Below are 19443 nucleotides of genomic sequence, written 5' to 3' on the forward strand. Positions count from 1 at the left end.
CTCTATATACCGTGTAAACATGGCTCCCTCTATATACAGAATAACATGGCTCCCTCTATATACTGAGTAACATGGCTCCCTCTATATACAGTGTAAACATGGCTCCTCTCTATATACAGAGTAACATGGCTCCCCTCTCTATACAGAGTAACATGGCTCCCTCTATATACATTGTAAACATGGCTCCCTCTATATACAGAGCAACATGGCTCCTGAGCTGCGGGTGGGGGCCCTATAAAAGAATAATGTGGGGGAACCTACTGTCCTCCCCCCCGCCCCCACCCCTGAGCGGCGGGTGGGGGTCCTAAGTTACAATAAGAGGGGGGACCTACTGTCCTCCCCCCGTCCCCCACCCCTGAGCTGCGGGTGGGGGCCCTATAAAAGATTAATGGGGGGACCTACTGTACTCCCCCCCGGCCCCCACCCCTGCGCGGCGGGTGGGGGTCCTAAGTTACAATAAGGGGGGGGACCTACTGTCCCCCCCCCGGCCCCCACCCCTGCGCGGTGGGTGGGGGCCCTAAATGAAAATTCCCCCCTCCCCCATCAAAGGTGACTAGGGATCCCCAAGCACCTAGTCACACACCCAAATAAAAAAGCCCCTAAAAAATAGTGAGGGGGGAATAAAATTACTACCCTGTAAAGTAAAATTCAACTTACTATTCAACGTCTTCTTTTTTCTAAAATCTTCATTTTTCAGTCCCAAAAAAAGGGCAAATAAAAAGCCATCATACCCATCGAACTTAAAAATAAAATAAAAAACCTGAGCGCCAAAAAAAAAATAATAATCCATCATCACCCATGGAGGACTCTGCGCAGACTAGGGTATTAACATATACCCTATTGTTACAATTGTTACTTGAAAAGCATGAGGAATGCCGTTGGGGTACCACATGCTCATTTGTTATACCTCCATGCACTACAAAAATAAAGAATAAAAAAAAAAATTAAATAAAAAAAAAAAATAAAATAATAATAAAAAAATAAATGTATGCAGCTTCCAAATGAATCTAAAATGGATGCTGTCCAGGAGGTGGGAGGGTCTGCTAGGGAGGGTGTGCTGCTGATTGGCTGGAATGCGTCTGCTGACTGTGAGATACAGGGTCAAAGTTTACTCAATGATGACAAATAGGGGGCGGATCGAACCGCGCATGTGTTCGCCCGCCGTGGCGAACGCGAACACGCTATGTTCGCCGGGAACTATTTGCCAGCGAACCGTTCGGTACATCACTATTAGTAATAAGATTTTATGCTTCACACATATTGGGTAGTAAACAACCAGAGACTTCTAGTGAGTAACATGGTAAAAAGAACACTGTAGGTACAATAACCACCTTAATAGTTTAATCACAATTTAGTAGAGATTCTTGGTAATCCTTTGAATAGTGATGCAGGACCCGGTGCCTGCAAACTCCAGGCACTATAACCTTAAGTGGTTATCGTGCCTACAGTGTTTGTGAAAAAAAAAAATGTCATTTAGATAGACTATTTCTTAAGGTAACAGATTTCAGTTCCCGAACCAGTGAGATTAATTTATTTTTCAAAGGATAGACTCCCTGTAAGCCTATATGTATGCATATAAAATGCCCATGTTATTACTAATCTTTAGTGTATTAAAGATAGAGCAAAAGATGTATGACAATAATTATTGTAAGTAAGCATGCAATCCATAATATTTGGGGCAAAGTTAACATCAAGATGAAAAGAAAATAAAGATTTAGGATACGTTTCTGCTGGTCTCGAAAAAAAATTAAAATTGAATAGTAATTGGTAAAATAATTCAATATATTGTTTAACTTTTTATAAATTTTCTTGATAAAATTAGCTTTTTTATGTAAATAGTCATACATTTGTCTTTTCAGTTATTCATAACAGTATGTTACTGGGAACGTTTTCACTAACACTGTGATATTACATTTTCTAAACACAATTGACAGCACAGAATAAACACTGTCATTTGAATCATTGATATAATAAGCAATGCTCACACTTTAAAAAAAGGCATATTAAAGATGTAAATCTAAAATTCTTTTGATGTAGAAACATTTATAGGCCACTTTTCATAAACTCCCATGTCCCCTGTGGTGTTCTATCAGTTTGAATAAAATAGTATAAGCAATCCAACGAATCACAAACCGTTCCTATAGATAGATTAATTATTAGAACAAAAGACGAATAAAATAAAATACAAATGTATCTATTATGACTCAACTGGGAAATGTGTTTTTCTAGGTACTTACACAGGTTTTTACAAAAAGTAGCTTTGGTCCAGAGAGTGACCTCCTCAGCCACTTTTCTGATTTTCACTTCAAAACTAATGGAAAAATAAATCAAATACTTAAAGGGACACTCCAGGCACCAATACAACTTTAATGCATTTGGTACTTCTTGGCCTCATTTATATGCTGTATTTTTGTATACTTAAATCTTCATAATTTTTGCATGAAAAAAAGTATGTTTTGTAGAATGCTGCACCATAAGCCTTCCTCCTTATTCATGCCCCCTCATGCCAGAAATGCTTTCTTATTTTTTGTACTTTTTGTACACCGCTCATCCCCTAACAGCACTGAGTGAACTGTTTTTAATTCACAGCCTGGCTGTAGACAGTCTGAGAAACCACAAACAGGTAGTGATATTCTTACTATAAGTACTATATGTTACATAGTTTGACACTGTTGATCATGTCCTCCTTCTCCAAACTCTTCAATCCCTCGGTCTCTGTGAAACCGTCCTATCGTGGTTCTCCTCCTATCTCTTCCAATGTTCGTTCAGTATCTCCTTTTGCAATGACACCTCCTCTCACCCTTTCTTGGTTGGAGTACCCCAATGATCTGTTCTCTCTTTATACTGCCTCTGTTGGCAAACTCATTAACTCCTTTAGATTCCACTACCATCTGTATGCCGATGACACCCAGATATATCTCTTCTCCCCTGATCTCTCCCCCACGGTCCTACAATGTGTCACTATTTGCCTTTTTTTTTATCTCTGATTGGATGTCCTCTCGCTTTCAGAAACTCAATATCTCTAAAACTGAGCTTCTTATTTTTCCCCCTCGTAATGATGATCCTCCTCCTTTGCTTTCCCTACAAGTTGATGGTACTTGCATCAGTCCGTCCTTGCAAGCTTGTTGCCTTGGTGTTTTCATTGATCCTGGCCTCACCTTTGCGCCTCATATCCAGAATGTTGTTAAAACCTGTTGATTCTACCTTAAAAACATTGCCTGCATCCGCCACTTTCTTATGCAAGATGCTGCCAAGGAGCTTATTCATGCTCTGGTAATCTATTACATGGATTACTGTAATTCTCTCCTAGTTCATCTCCCCAGAAGCCAAACTGCCCCACTGCAATCAGTAATGAATTCTGCCACCACGCTGATCTTTCTTACCCGTCGCTTCTACCATACCTCACCCCTCTGTCGATCTGTACACTGGCTTCCTGTATCCTAGACCTATAGGTCCATAGACCTATAAAGCTCTAGCCAACTCTAGCCCCTCTTACATTTCTTCCCTGATTCATAGATATGCCCCTTCTCGCGCTCTGCCGGTGACCTTCTCCTGTCCGCTGCTCGCACCCTTACTGCTAACTCGCTGTTACGGACACTCCACAGACCAGTATTGGATTACATTATTTTAAGTTACCGAAGCCGGTCCCTTCTGTATTTTTGTTACCTATACCCAATTACATGAACAATTAGGATTACATATTCATGCATACGAACTCAGACCACCCGGCCCTTGGCGTGTGCCGCCACTTAACCTCTTTCACCTTTGAAACAACCGAACGGACGATCACCAGGAAGCTGCGGTTTGCGGTTAACCACAACCTTAATTGACGGCCTCAGGGTGGCCTTGTTCGTTGGCTATTTTCCCCGTACTCAAACTCCCAAACGAGGACCACCTACGCTCCGGCGTGTGTCGTCAATCAGAACGTTGAGACTGCGGTTAACCGCAGGCTAATTGACCCCTTGAGGGCGGTCTACTTTCAGTTCACGAAGGGCTGGGACAACCGGCCAGAGAGCGGTATTTGCACAGCATGTTAACCGTGTTTTGCTCCAGGGGTTTTGGAGCCGAGTCCCGCTCCCCTATTCACGGATGGAAAACATGGCCTGACCTGAGCTATCTAATAAATGGTAGAATGTAAGGGGTGCCTAGTAAAATGTTATAAATATGTATTTTATGTTGTTTTTACATGTTGGAAATACACGAGGGATTCTGGGCACTTGGAGATAATTGAATTGCCATAACCGTTGGAATCATTATCTCCAAGCTGGGCGGTGACTATTTCAAACGATGCAGGCTACTGTCATTGGTCAACTGTGTGTATTGTCCCTGTATCCCATCAGGTCCAGAGGGGACCTGGGATTTTGCATAAATAGCGCTGTCCCTGTGCCATTAAAGCGAGTTCGGATTTGACCCTCAAATCGCAGCCTAGACTCGTTTTGTGGGAACCAGGGTATCCTAGCTATATTAGAGCTAGTGGGATTGCTTTATATTCACAGGATTCTTGTGGTATGCTGAACAGAGCGGCGCTTCTCTTTCTCCACACTCAGGAACCAGGACATCCAAGCGGTCCAGCCTTCAGCTAGCTTGGAGGTAACCGTAGTGCAGGACTTCTCGTGGGTGGCTTCCTTCCTTTGGAACAGCCTGCCTACCCCCATTAGACTCTCCCGTAGTCTTCAATTTTTTAAAAAGTCCCTCAAAACACATCTGTTCAGAAATGCTTATGTACTCCTAGAGTAACTTATTTATACCTATCCATATCTGTCTCTTGCTCTCCTAAAGAGCCACACTCCACTCTCACTTCCAGTTCTGCTATTTTCCCATCTTGTTTGGTGGCTGTCACCCTTGCTGTCCTGTTGTGTATTTGTACCCCACCTACTCTGGACTGTAAGCTCGTTTCAACAGGGCTGTCATCTACCTATTGTTCCTGTGTCACTGTATAATTGCCTCATTTATTGTAAATCCCCCCCTTTCATAATATTGTAAAGTTTTGTGGTATTATTTGGTGCTATATAAATACCAATAATAGTAATAGTTCAGGTTACTCCAATAATAGTATTATATTTTGAACTGATTGACCTGGCTACAGAGGCTGATTTGTAGTGCAGCATTCTTCAACACATTTAATTGTATTACTTTATTGGCAAAAATGATAAAGCAATGAACATGCAAAAACGACAGCATATTGATGCATTTTTCCGCCTGCAGTGTCCCTTTAACATTCAATAAGATTTAAGTGAATGGATCCACATATATGCACCCTTTACACCATATGGAGTATTTTTTAAAAGCTATTCTATTGCTAATATATTTTAAACAATGGAATCTCAAGGATAGTCATGAAGTGCCCTGTACCATAGTCTTGCTGTAAGAGATCATTATAAGAGAAACAATCTTTGTAATACTTTTCATGTTTATAATTAGCAATATAATAAAAGTGTCATAATTCATAAGAATACATTTTAATGTAACATAAATTATATATCTTTTAATTCACCCTTGCTAGTTTTATTTCCACTCTACATTGCCCCAAAGTTCACTGACCTCAAGTAATCTACTCATCACATCAATGACCATCTGAATATAAGAAAATGACCTCTTGTCTAATAAAATGAAAGGTAAGTTACTCCTTGCTCTCAATATCACGCATCATGAAAATATCTTTCAATATCATATCAAGTATAATACAAATTATAATTTTATTAAATTCTCATTTGTTTTCCATGTGTCTCTGAATACCCTTATTTATTTTTATAGTACTGACTTTTAAACTCAAAATTTTCTTTACTTAATGAGACTATTCCCCAATATAATTCCTTGATTATCAATTAGGATTTTTAATATTACTACAACTCAGTAGTTCATGAAATCTCTACTTGATGTGATTTAATATAAACCAGACTGAAACACGCCCTATGAGCCATCTTTGGTTATTTCCTCCAAGGGTTGCTGTGGGACATCTTCAGAGTGTTCTGCAATAATAATCAGAGTATTCTGCAATAGTAATCACACTTGGGTTTTCTATAAACAGACAGTCGTGGCAAGGCTCTGTCTTACGTGACCATCTTGCTCAGAAGCAAACCACACCCCCTCTACTTTACTTTTTTTTTTCCTATCACACTTGTTCAGTCCTTGTTCCTAAAATTAGAGGCTTTGTTTAACTTAATACATTCTGAACAAAACATTCTCAAGAAACACCATTCACCATTGGTGGCTCATTGTTTACTAAGGAATATGACATAACATATTTCTATTCAAAATGTCAACAAACAAAGAACTGTGAAACACAAACAATTTACTGAACTATTCAAAAGTACCATAACATTTAATATTTCAAATTAAAAAAAAAAACCTTTTCAAAAATAAATTTTAAATAGACTAATTTTGGTATGTACTTCAGTTTGGATGAAATTGGGCTTAATAGGTGATTAATTGAATTCTTAAACTTTAATCCAAAATGCACCCAAGTCACAAACCAACCGAAATGCATGACGGGCAATCATGTTTGATTTGTGATTCTGGATTCTGCCCATGGCACCAAAAACAAATAATTGATGAGGGAAAAAAAAGATGATTGATGTCTAGGGAACAGTCACTAAATGTTAATTTTATCCACAGATCAAGTGAGAAGTGAGCAATAGATGAAAAAAGTGAGGAGAAAAAAATATATTGTTTTATATATTTAATAAATATATAATATTGAAATACATAAAAAAAACATTTTTTTTACTACTCCTAATCCTTTTTTCTCTCTTTATGTTATATTCCCACTTAATCAACCAAATGGCATTAACATTCTCCTGTTAGTATACTGCAAAATATATGTATAAGTTTTCCAGTAGTCTGATTGGCCCATTTTGTACACCCTTTTGGTTCATCTGATTAATTTCGAATCAGTTTTTTCAGAACCTACAAATGTAGAAAAAAAAAATCGGAATTCTAGATTTCTGGTATTTAAGTGGCATGGATATAAATTGCATTTATCAACTTTTTATTTGTATTAAACATCAACGTGTATAGTATAAACTAATTTACTTTTTAATTCTCCCTAAAAAACTGAGTATTATTGATAAGACCTTTATTTCATAGAAAATGCCACATTGATCTAATATTGGCACATAGGGTTCTTGATTCCACTACATTGACTAGGCTCAGCAGTCTTCATTAAGCAGTGACTTTTTAAAATCCATTTCATCTACTCTTAGTCAATAACCTATTAATGTGTGTGGGAAGACTGAGAGAGGAGACAAGCAATTGTGTACAGAAATAAGAAAAACAAAGGAGTGGAAACAAGATAGGAGAACGGATAAAATATTTTACAGTTTAGTGGGTACTGATTTTGTTGTGTTATTCAGCTCATGAAGAACATTTACAGATTAAACTTTAAAGGTGAATCACTATCATTTGTTATTATGTTTTGCCAGAGTGTTCCCAGTTGTAATAACTGCAGTTTAGATAAAAAATTCATCTACTGTATAAAGCAAGGCAAATGGCATATTCAGTTTTCAGAAAACAAAAATGAGCAATATTAGATATACAGATTGCTTCTTTTCATTTGCTTAGTTTGTTTGGTATCTGTCTACAATGTAGAATACAGTGTACCCAATACAACTCAGAAAAAAGATACAAAATATATCTTATACAAGAATTTCACTTTAACCATTTCGGTACAATTTAACACGGTTACATTTTGGTCTGGTGGTCTTAAGAGCATCATTGCTATGTAGTGACCACCTGAATGAAGATCACTTCCTAAAGATGGAAAATGGTAAGGACAATGCAATCATTGAATCAAGCAAATAGATTGTCATGCTTAAATGGCTTAATGTATTTAACTACAATAAATAAAATAAATGTAATTGACTTATTAGAAATGCAAAACTGTAACAAAGGTGATTATTTATTATGGTTGATTTTAGACTTTGGCATTTGTTCATCTGTTTTCGGACAAAATTAAAATTTTCTTTGTATACAATTTTCTTTGTATACAATTTTCTTTGTATACAATTTTCTTTGTATGTATAATTACTTTTGGGTTTATAATAATATTTTTTTGGTTTCTCATATAGCTATTTTGGATATCTGTATTCAGAGATTTATGCATTGTATGTGTTACATTGTACTTTTTATTTGACATTGTATGTCTTTTTCATTCATTGATACAGTTAATGAGATAGCCTATTACTGTGACCCATTTAATAAAAATCTTTTCATATACATTTTGTGGTTGTGCCCCTTCTTTAAGTAATAGATGTAACTCTTTTGGCCTTTAGGAATATGGCCTTACACGAGTGAGCACCCATGACTAGACTGCCATTTTTGTTTGGCCACTTTCTGTTTCATATCAGCACTTTTGAGTGTTCCTCCCTGTCTTAATTCAGACATTTTTGTTTTGGAATTTCATTCAGACAAATTAAATTCTAATTTGTGCAACGGGACATGGCCGCACCTTTCAGTCATTTTGTAGATAGCTCCCTAAAATGGCACCCTTGTGGGATTGCTATATTTAAGGGTACCATATTAGGGAGTTGTTTAGAAGAACTCATTTTTGGTATCCGTATGAGAGGTTCTTTCTCCCTCCTGTTACTACCTGCATGCTGTGACTAAGGGCATGCCAGTGGCTGCTTACTGGTATGAAAAAAAGATTAGCAAATGAGCAGCTATAGCTGCCCATTCACTAACCCAATATGGAAGGACTTAGCACAGGCCCCCATGCCCTCATGGTGGGGAAACATTCAAATTAACTTTGGGGGAAAAGTGTCCCACTTGTGCCCCCAGCAGTGTCCCTCGAGTGTGGTCTATCAAACTAAAGGGGGTCGGACGAAATTTCATCCTACAAGCAATTAGTTCTTTATTTAATTTGTTGTAATTTGTATTTTTCAATTCATCTTTCTGACAAATGGATGAATAGTTGACATTCGTATGGAAACGTGTTTGTCTGAAAATGAATGCCAAACTCAATTAGATTTTCTGAATATGATTCAAAAGGAATAGATATTTTTTCATAGTATCTGTGCAGTCATTTGATTGTAGGTGGATCATTATAGAAACTATACATCTAGTAAAATGAGATTATTTGTAACAGACAAATATGCTAACTCAAAAATATAATGTTTCATACAACTATATAAAACTGAAAAGAAATCCCTGAGAAATACCCATCTTGGGACGGTCCCTTTTAAGGATATTTTTTTATACATTGTTACGTATTTTTATTTCCAGCTGTCCCTCTTACATGTGTACTGTTTTCCTAGATAATTTTGTAAATAAATATTGAATTAAAAAATGTTAATACTAATAATCATACAAATTGTGGAATTGTGGAATATTACAATTTTAGTGTAGAGCAATCAGTAGTAGGTTTATTGCTGCAATACTAAATTAATATTTTTGGTTTGATATTATGCATCAAAACACTAACTAATAAAAACTGCTGAGATTGAAATATAGCAATACTGGTTAAAGACAAGACTTCTGTAAGATAGTTTTACAAAACTCCAATTATAACTAGTATAATCTTTCCATACTGAGAAATGGTCTTACCAGAACAGTAGCTACACGGAGTACTACACCACGCATATTGTTTTCTAGTTTCCTGTCTGTCAAAGATCCATTCAGACCGGTGACAGGGCTCCATGTGCCAAGCTGCAAGTAAAAAAAATACAGAAATAAAAGTAAATTATAATGGTACATCACATGATAAAGTGCACCAATCCTCCTCTAACTTAACCATGTGTAGAAACAAAACAATGATGTTTAGATCATGTACAGAACTTCGATCAAGATAAATAAGAGAGGGTATATTATGTATGTGTATATATATATATATTTATTTATTACTCTCATATATATATATATTCATAGTGTGTGTACATCAATACTCTTTACAAAGATCTAAAACAAAAAGTACTTGAAATGTGATGTGCTGGAAAATTTTTGTGAACAATAGTACGAAGGTGGTTATAAGGACAAGATACCACCTAAAATGAAAAATACAGTTAGAGGGACACTCCAGATCCCAAAAGCACTTCAGCTTGATGAAATGGTTTATGTGTGAACAATGTGTCCTAATTTTTTTCATTTTGCAAAAAGTGCTGATTTCAATAACAATTTGCACTTGTAGAAATTAACCTTGTTACTTCGTTATCTTATTAAATGCCATGGCTTTCAAGAACACAACTGGTACTTTTACTTCCTGGTTGTTTAAACTCAAACTCAAGAGGCAGACATTTGCCCAAGGCATGTACCTTGCAAAGACATCCTTAAACTGCATTGCTATTGGACAGAAACAGAAAGTCTGGGTAGGGCTATAAGGGGATGGATTGTAAAGGCAGGAGACAAAAGAACGGCAAGCTGTTTTTAGATATACCCCAATAAAATAATTTAATTAATTAATACATAATTAATTGCATGCATGTTTTCATTTGAGGTATATCTTCTAAACTGTTATTGTATTTATTTATTTAAATGTGGGCAATGGAGTGCCTATTTAATAATTATGATGAATTTCAGAGTTATTTAAGTGGTAGAGATACATTGCTGCCTATCCTCCTGATAATTAATTACACTGCTCAACAATGAAAATGTTTCTAGCTTGAAAATACTTAATTCTAATTAATTTCAGCATGCAAAAAACAAATATGACATTTAAAACTCTGATAGATATGGCTGATTTATGATGATGTAGAGTATGGTTATAGAGTAAAGGTTGTGGCAACCTGAGTACAGGAATGATGAGACAGTGCAGGCCTTGTTTTGTTTGTCTGTGTATAGCTTGTATTAAGTCAAGGGTAGAGTAATGTTCCTTTCACTCATTTCAGTTTTGATGTCACGCTTTACCTTAAAAGCCAGGATACCACATCTTTGTTATGTGTGTGGTGATACACATAAATGCCCAGTTACTGCACTCATGAAGACAGCCAACTGCCAAATTGTTTGACATCAAGGTCAAGCCCTGAACAACTCATATTTGAGGAAATACATGTTATTTAGATGTATATGAATGGTTGAATAAAAATGGAAGTTTAATGGCTTTTGTTTTGTCTATAATTAGTTGAGAGCCAACCAATTATTTCTGCATGGTGCCTCCTATTAAGCATAGAATGTAAAAAAAACCAAAATAAAATGGAGTGTGGAATACCCCAACATTACGTCAGCTATATCACCAGCAGTTAAGTATGTTATGTGACCAGTGCCACATGGGGATGACCTTCCTGTACCTTACCTTCCAGAAAAGTACAGTCTGCAGGCAGATGAAGATGGTGTGAAAGAGAAATCACAACAAAATTCATCATGATTTTGTCCCACAACCTGAGTTGCTGAGCCAGCCACATATAATCACTCAGGATGAACTAAATAATCTAATGCAAGACCTGGGCCTATTAAAAGACAAAGCAAAATTTCTATGATCAATTCTCCAACAGTGTAATCTTCTACAACCTAATTTCAAAGTGCCTGCTGTAATGTCAATGGTTTGATGACAGCTTTAAAGGTGAAGTAGAACACACTGAACTGAAGTCTAGTCAAAGACTCCTCAAAGGTACGTTTAAAATCTGTATTTGTGTTGCACAATATAAATTCCTGTAGGTCATGCTGTCCACATGAAGGAAACATATGATAATATGTAATTGCTTCTGGAAGCTAATACATACAAAGACCACCAATTGCAGATTTGTGGAGACCTGAATGTGATTGCAATACTGCTGGGCATGCAGCTGGCATACACCAAGTACTGCTGTTTCCTGTGTAATTGGGAAAGCTGTACTAGGTCTTCACACTACAAGAGAAAACGTCTGGCCTCCAAGGACAATCTGTTTTCTCCAGGGAAATAAATATCCAGCATAGTCCTCTGGTTTATAGAAGCAAAATTCTTCTGCCCTCTTAACACATAAAACACTGACTCGTGAAGAACTTTTTCAAAGGGGGTGAACAATGATGGAGAAGCTTTCAACTACCTGAAGGCAACTTTCCACTGTTGAGTGATGCTAAACTTAAGAATAACCAAAGAGCTGGAAACTATGTTGAGCTTGCAAATAATCTTCTAGAAAAGTATAATCAATTAGGCGTCCAAAATCCACTTTCTCAACTCTCATGTGGACTTCTTCCATGACTGCTGCAGTGCAGTGAGTGACGAGCTTCCACCAAGACATTTCAACAGTGGAATGAAGATATCTGGGTAGGTTATATGCTTCTATGCTTGCTGACTACTGTTAGACAGTGACAAGAGATGCCCCAGAAGAGGAATACAAGTGACAAGCAAAGAGAAGGTGCTCTTGTGAATAGACTTTTCATTTGCAGTATTTTTGTCATATTGTGTTGTTATTTGCGATTGATTGAATGAAAACAACTTTCATACTTTTCATTTATGTTGTGTCAAGTAAATATCAGATAGTAATTTTACGTTCCATGATTACTGTGTTACTGAATAGCAAGGAGTGTATCTCAAAAACTATAGCTTATAAAAACATTTTGAAATCTTTTTTTTTAATGGAAATTAGTAAAAGTATGACTATTTTTAGTATGGAGACACATTATTCATTATTTCTTGTTGAACAGCATTATCAATAGATATGAGTACATATGTTTTCTTTTTTAAGCATGGTTGACAAATTATTTAGTTTAAAGTGTTCCAACTTTGTATTTCCATGTACATCATTGTTATTTGAGTTTTCATTAAAAATATTCCTCTTGAAGGAATATGCAAAAACTTTATATAATTTCCTGTCTCATATTTAGGCATGTAGATTATTATGATATTGCCGCTATCTCTTAAATGCAAAGATAAAAAAAAAAAAAGAACTGGACAATATGGCAAATATAGTATAAATTATATCATTTTATATTCTTTTTTTCTAAGCATTGTTCTTTGGCATTTTGCTTCTTCTCTTGGAAGAAAAAAATGTTGCTAGCAAGTGCCACACAGTTATCTTAATTTGCACTAGCAATAATTTGTGCATGAATTACTATATCAAGCAGCAGTTTGCATTAATTAAATTATCAAGCATGATGAATCATTCTGTTATTTTACATACGTATAAATGGATTAATGAATACAGTGATGCATAAAATTTCAGTAAGATATTCAAAAGCATACGTCATTCTATTCAGAGTTATAGGTAAGGCATCATTAAATACTCATACATTTTAACACTGTCTTTTTTCCATATTTAAAATTTTTAACCCCTTAAGGACACAACTTCTGAAATAATAGGGAATCATGACGGAATATTTCCGTCATGTGTCCTTAAGGGGTAAAATAGAAATTACATACATTTTTACTTTACATGTAGAGTTATTCACTAAAATGAGAATTCAAAGTGAACTCTAAATTTAAAGTCAAAATAGGCAAACTGGAATAAAATCTCTAAGTCAGCTATGTTTTCCGTTCAGCTACTTTGGCCTTAAATGTAAATTTCCCTTTAGTGGTTTAATCTTGTAAGAGCAGGCATTAGGTTGCTAGAGTAGGACCTGCCAAGAATGGGGTACATTGCGTTGTAGCAGGCTTATATGTATATGTTCATACACTGTAACTAAACCCCAGTTATTTTTGCCTTGGTTAGGTGTTATATGTAAAAAAGTGTAATTAAACACACTATTATGGGTGGGGAGACATGGGGCTATTGAGGTCATTAATTAGAGATGAAAAACTAAAGGAGAGAACATTTGGGATAAATAGATAGGAAGGATCAGATAGGTGAAAGTCATAAACCATGAACATAAATTTACTAGATTATCAGTGAGAGTAGTAACACTAGCTAAACAAACAATTAACAAAGAGTCTTAGAGAATGAACATAAAATTACATGATCATACCAGCTTTAAGGAAAACAAAAACAGAAGATCAGGATGGGAGATATAGTTATCAATTAAGTAGTGATAGTATAGGGAGGGAGATGGAATAGAACACAATTTTAAAAACAGAGTTTAAAGGAAACAGTAATGCAGGGATTCTTGAGTAGATCTTCCAGAGATGATACCTCTGCTCAGAAGATTCTGCAGGACTTGGTTGCCACTTTTATATTAAGGGTACGCACACTTATTAAATAGAATATTGTTAATGGTGGTGGGGCGGGAGGACAGGAGCAGTGCAGAAACCTCTTGTGCTGTAGCAGGTGAAAATGTGCATAGGGTGGCAGGGGGAGTGGGGTTGGGTGATATAATGATAGGGGAATGTGTCCTAATGTGTTTTACACCCCACCTCCTATAGAATGTAAGCTCGTTTGAGCAGGGTCCTCTTCAACCTATTGTTCCTGTAAGTTTATTTGTAACTGTCCTATTTATAGTTAAATCCCCCTCTCATAATATTGTAAAGCGCTACGGAATCTGTTGGCGCTATATAAATGGCAATAATAAATAAATAAAAAAATGAAAAATAAGGCTTTCATATCATATCAGATATTTATATATGAAACATAATGTAATATGAATAAAATCCCAAAAAGTGTGAGAAATTAAGAAATATTATTTCCCAAGTTCTGCACAGCATTTTTTAATAGGGAATATTATAATACTGTAATCTTTCATTGCAATAAAACACACATATCTGTATTCTTTTATGTCCCAAGGGTACAACGATACCCCTCATGTACAGGTTTGATTTAGAAAGTTACATGTTGAAATTTGCAGTTTGTTTATGTTGCCTTTGATACCATACGGTAGCCCAGGATTGAAAATGACCCCGATCATGACATTTTGTTTGCAAAAGTAGACAACCAAGTGTACTCAAAATGGGGTATGTCCAGTCTTTTTAGTAGCAACTTAGTCACAAACCCAGGCCAAAGTTAGTGTTCATATTTTTTTTTTGCATTTTTTACAAAATAAACTGCACTTTCACCAATGATATCATCTTCATTATAAGCTTTTCTCACTCATTCACTAAAGAGCAATTTCAAGGCTCACAGAATGTAATAGTTTTATTTAAAATATATATATTTTACTATTTATTACTTTGTTTGTTTATATTAAAGTATACTTTTAAAGTTACTTTTTATTCATTATTTTTATCATTTCCTGGTATCCTGAATATCCGTGGTGGGGATTATACCACCTAAGCTGTTTATACTAGAGCAGGTCACATGCTCTGGTAAGTGTAAGTACAATACTATTTATTACCTTTTACAATATTGATACTTACTTCACCATATTGCTGCTATCCTTTTTTTATATCAACTATGCATATTGCACTTTGGAAACATCCGTGGAGACCACTACAAATCCACAGACGGGGATTGTACCGTCCAGGCGCTTCACAGCAGAGCTCTGTTATAGCTCATCTCAATGTGAGTGGATTGCATATAGCTACTAATCATTTGTTTTTAAGACTAAATTTACTGTATTGCACTATTATTTTTTAATTCTTTTCCGAGGTTACGATTTATTGGAAAATTCAAAGACTCATGTATGTATTTTCTACATATATAAATTACTAGGCGCGGTATACGTCTCCTTTTTTGTTTATCAGCAATATGTGTCTGCATATTTGAATTATGTTGTGTCTCTATACCAAGTTTTGCTATCAAAAAGGAATGGACTTGCAGATATATTGGTCTAATATAGATATGAAAAATATTACGGTTATGAGCAACTTACAGAATAATAATTCTTACAAAATTATTATGTGCACATAGAAGAAAAATCGAAATGAGAAATCTATTAATTCATTCTTAAGTACCCATCAGAGAAAAAAATAATTGCCCTATAGGCCATGTTTCCATTATTAGAGCAACTTAATGATAATAGATCCTGGCTAAGTGCACACTATGTTAAGAAACCATAAATATATACCATTATATTTAATTAAGCAACACACAGTGATAGTTCTTGTATTCTTTACAGAAGCAACATTTACAAAACTTTTATAGATTCTTATTCAAAAACATTGAAATGGTTGTCATATTAAAACTACATTTTTTAACATTAGTGCTACCCAAGAGAGTCAGCAATAATTAGCTGTTAATGTCTGTCATGGAGTGATGTAGTAATATGAGGTATAATTTAGAGGTTTTTTTTTTTTAGTAAATTAAACCACTTTGCTTTTTTAAATCTCTGGCTTTTATGCAGCGAAGCAGGGCATGTACTTTAACACATTATTCTTCTTTAACATTCACCCACCACGGTTATTAAGGGGTTTATACACTAAACAGGCCATTTCCAAGTTGAAAAAAAGAATTATAAAATGTAGACCAAAATAATTATGTTCAAAATAGGTGATTTTATCTGTACATGTTGTGCTTTATTTTTCCATTTTCTTTTTCATATATTTTTTTGTTCTGTCCTTATGGGCATGTTGAAAAAAAAAACCTGGATCACTGGTGGGTCTTAATGACTGAATTTGGAACTTCTGTCCTATAACCTTTAGAAAACACACTTAGGCTTTCTACCTTCATCAAGCTCAATTAAGTTTTCATAATTCTGTCAAATTACACTAATAGAGGGACATCTAGCTTACAGGACACTATAGGGTTAGGAACACAAACATGTATTCCTGACCCTATCATGTCAAAAACTCTATACAGCCCCCTTGGTCGCATACTGCCCCCCTAAATATAGTGAAATCTAACTTTAATTCCAGGCTGGCTCTGCCTGATCTGCCTCTTTGGCTGACATCATCAGAAGTGATGATCTCAACCAATCCCAATGCTTACCCATAGGCAAGCATTGGATTGGCTGAGGTGGGCAATTCTGATGATCTCAGCCATAGAGGCAGGTCAGGGGTAGAGCCAAATATCACAATGGCTAATCAGCATCTCCTCAAAGAGATGCATTGACTCAATGCATCTCTATGAGGAAAGTTCAGTGTCTCCATGCAGAGGGTGGAAATGAATGTCAGTGCTGCACATTGTGAAGCACTGCCTCAGTAAGAAACTCTAGTAGCCATCTGATTTAAAACAGTGTTCACTGCAAAAAGCTTGCAGGGAATGACTATACTTAACAGAACAATTACAATAAGCTGTATTTGTTCTAGTGACTATAGTGTCCCTTTAATAATACATAAACTCTATAAGTATTACTTTAAAAATTCCATTCAGGGGAGCTATCACTTCATATGATTTTTAATATTATGTTTACATGATATTTAAAGAAATTTAATGAATATGTAAATGTTTAAGAAAACAGAACACAACATGAGAAAATGGAAACATGAATAAAATGTGATTTTCAATGCTGTATTCAATTATGTTAATTTCAGAGAAGTGACAGTTTCCGTTTACAATAAGCTGTTAGTCTTTTTTCTAGTTCCCCAATTTGCTTGCTCTTAATGATTTTTCTTTCTTTATTTAACCATAGTAAATTCCCAGCAGACCTACTTGATGCATTGTGGATACATTTTAGCTGTTCTCTAGTAAAGACAAAATAAAATCCTTGTAAGATATGACATTTCAGATCTGTATAAGAACGTTAGAATGCTGTATTATATTAGCTTTGTGAGTTGTATAAGCTGTAAACATGCTTAAATATATGAATTATAGGGCTTCTGGCCACAGACCGTTACAGAACACACAGAATTATAGCTCAGTTAAATAACACAAACATGCTGAACGAGTTCCTGCAGGTCAGTAGTTTATTGAGTTTTACAATTTTCAATTATTGCTATGTTTACTGATAATAAAAAGAAGCCCCTCATATATGAGAGGTCACAATGGACCATAATTTATATTGACTTTAGTATGACTCAGTAATGTTTTTTAGTCTGAAGAAAACAAACCCTATTTTTTCCTTCTAATATATTTTGTGCCCAGTAACTAAATTTAAGTTGCACTTTTTTCTTTCCTGTGTACACATCATAAAGTCAGTTTGTGAAACACGATGTGCCCATTTTTTAAAAAGAAAAACACACAGCTCGCTTCCACATTTAACTTGGGTACTTACACTTAGGAATGGATATAAATATGTGTATATGCATATACAAACAACTATATATTCGGCATGAGAAGACTGCTGTAATGTTTCTTCTACTCCGTAACAGAACTGCTAGAAAAATATCTTGATTTTGATTAAAAAAATAAAATGTGTTATTTTCACAGTATTGTATACAAACCAGGCTAGACAAACCATACTAACCTAATACACACTCATACACTATTACCCTTGAATGAACTCTAACACTAACCCTTAATTTATTGCTTTCCTTAATTTTATGCCAAAACTAAATCTTACCCTAACACTAGCCCTACCACTACCTTAATATTTACACTACCATTACCCATAGCTCTACCCTTAGCAAAAACCCTAATTTAAAGAATAGTCCTACCCCTACTCTTAACACTATCCCTAACCGTTCCTGCATCATGAACCCTAGCACTAATTGTATCACTGAGACACACATTTGTCTCCTTAAAACTCAGAGAACTCAGAGAACACAAACACCAAAACTATCATACATTAACCCTAACACTAGTAGTTGACCTAACATAAACCCTAGTAGTAATCTTAACACTAAATCTAGCCCTATGGTATATGTGTAAATGGTTTAACCCCTAAAGGTAAGATGGTACCCAGGAGGTAGAACATAGCTTTTTGCTCAGTGACTGTGATTATCTGTTAATATAAAACCAGGTGCTCACACTAAGTTAAACCCAAAGGAACACGGTATTCCTGACCATATAGCGTTAAAACCACCATCTCCCCCCCTCCTCCCTTTTTCACCTATAAAGAGCAAAATCATGCATTTATCGCAGCTTGCTGCTGTTGTATCTGTCCATGATCTGCCTCATTGGCTGACATAATCAGAAGTGGAGATCTAAGCCAATCACAATGCTTTCACTTTGGGAATCATTGGATTGACTGAGCTTGTCAAGGAAGCAGATCAGGAGCAGAGCTAGGACAAGCCAAACATAGCCCTGGCCAACCAGGATCTCCTTGTAGAGATACATTGAGTCAAAGCATCTCTGTGAGGAAAGCTCAGTGTCTTCATAGAGTGGAGACACTGAATGGCAGTGTTACACATTTTATAGCAATGCCCCAGGGAGGCACCTTTAGCAGTCACCTAAGGCGTGGCCAGTGGAGGCATCCCTAGGGATGGATGCATTTTCTCTGAATAGTCAGAATTTACTGCAAAAAGCCTTAAAGGAATGATTATACTCACCAGAACTAATACAATAAGCTGTAGCTGTTCTGGTGACTACAGTGTCCATTTAATTACATTTCCATAAGAAATTGGAAAATATGTAATTATTTTCTTTAAAGATATCAAATTTAAAAAAATGTGAGTGTAATATATAAATATATATATTTTTAGAAAGTTTTTTTTAAAAAATCTACATATATATAAAGGAAGTATGGTATAATGGTATATATGTTTTCCTTATATGGTACTTTTGATTTACCTAATTTGCAGGATAAATAGTTTTAGCTAGGAAATACACATCACAACACATTAATGTACACTGTACTATTTATGTAATGTATTCGTTAGTAAACCTTTCCCCTAAAAATACTATATAGATT

The 19443-nt window shown here is 35.6% G+C and overlaps 1 protein-coding gene across 1 annotated transcript in view; it reads right to left on the reverse strand.

Moving 5' to 3' along the window:
* GRID2 (glutamate ionotropic receptor delta type subunit 2) overlaps positions 1-19443 on the reverse strand; it is a 1057299-nt gene that overhangs the window by 238160 nt on the left and 799696 nt on the right. The window contains exon 9 of the mRNA XM_063458620.1: positions 9541-9642. Coding sequence (XP_063314690.1) covers positions 9541-9642 — 102 coding nt within the window. The remainder of the gene's footprint in view (positions 1-9540; positions 9643-19443) is intronic.

Source organism: Pelobates fuscus, chromosome 6 (assembly GCF_036172605.1).
Source record: "Pelobates fuscus isolate aPelFus1 chromosome 6, aPelFus1.pri, whole genome shotgun sequence".
Classification (NCBI taxonomy): domain Eukaryota; kingdom Metazoa; phylum Chordata; class Amphibia; order Anura; family Pelobatidae; genus Pelobates; species Pelobates fuscus.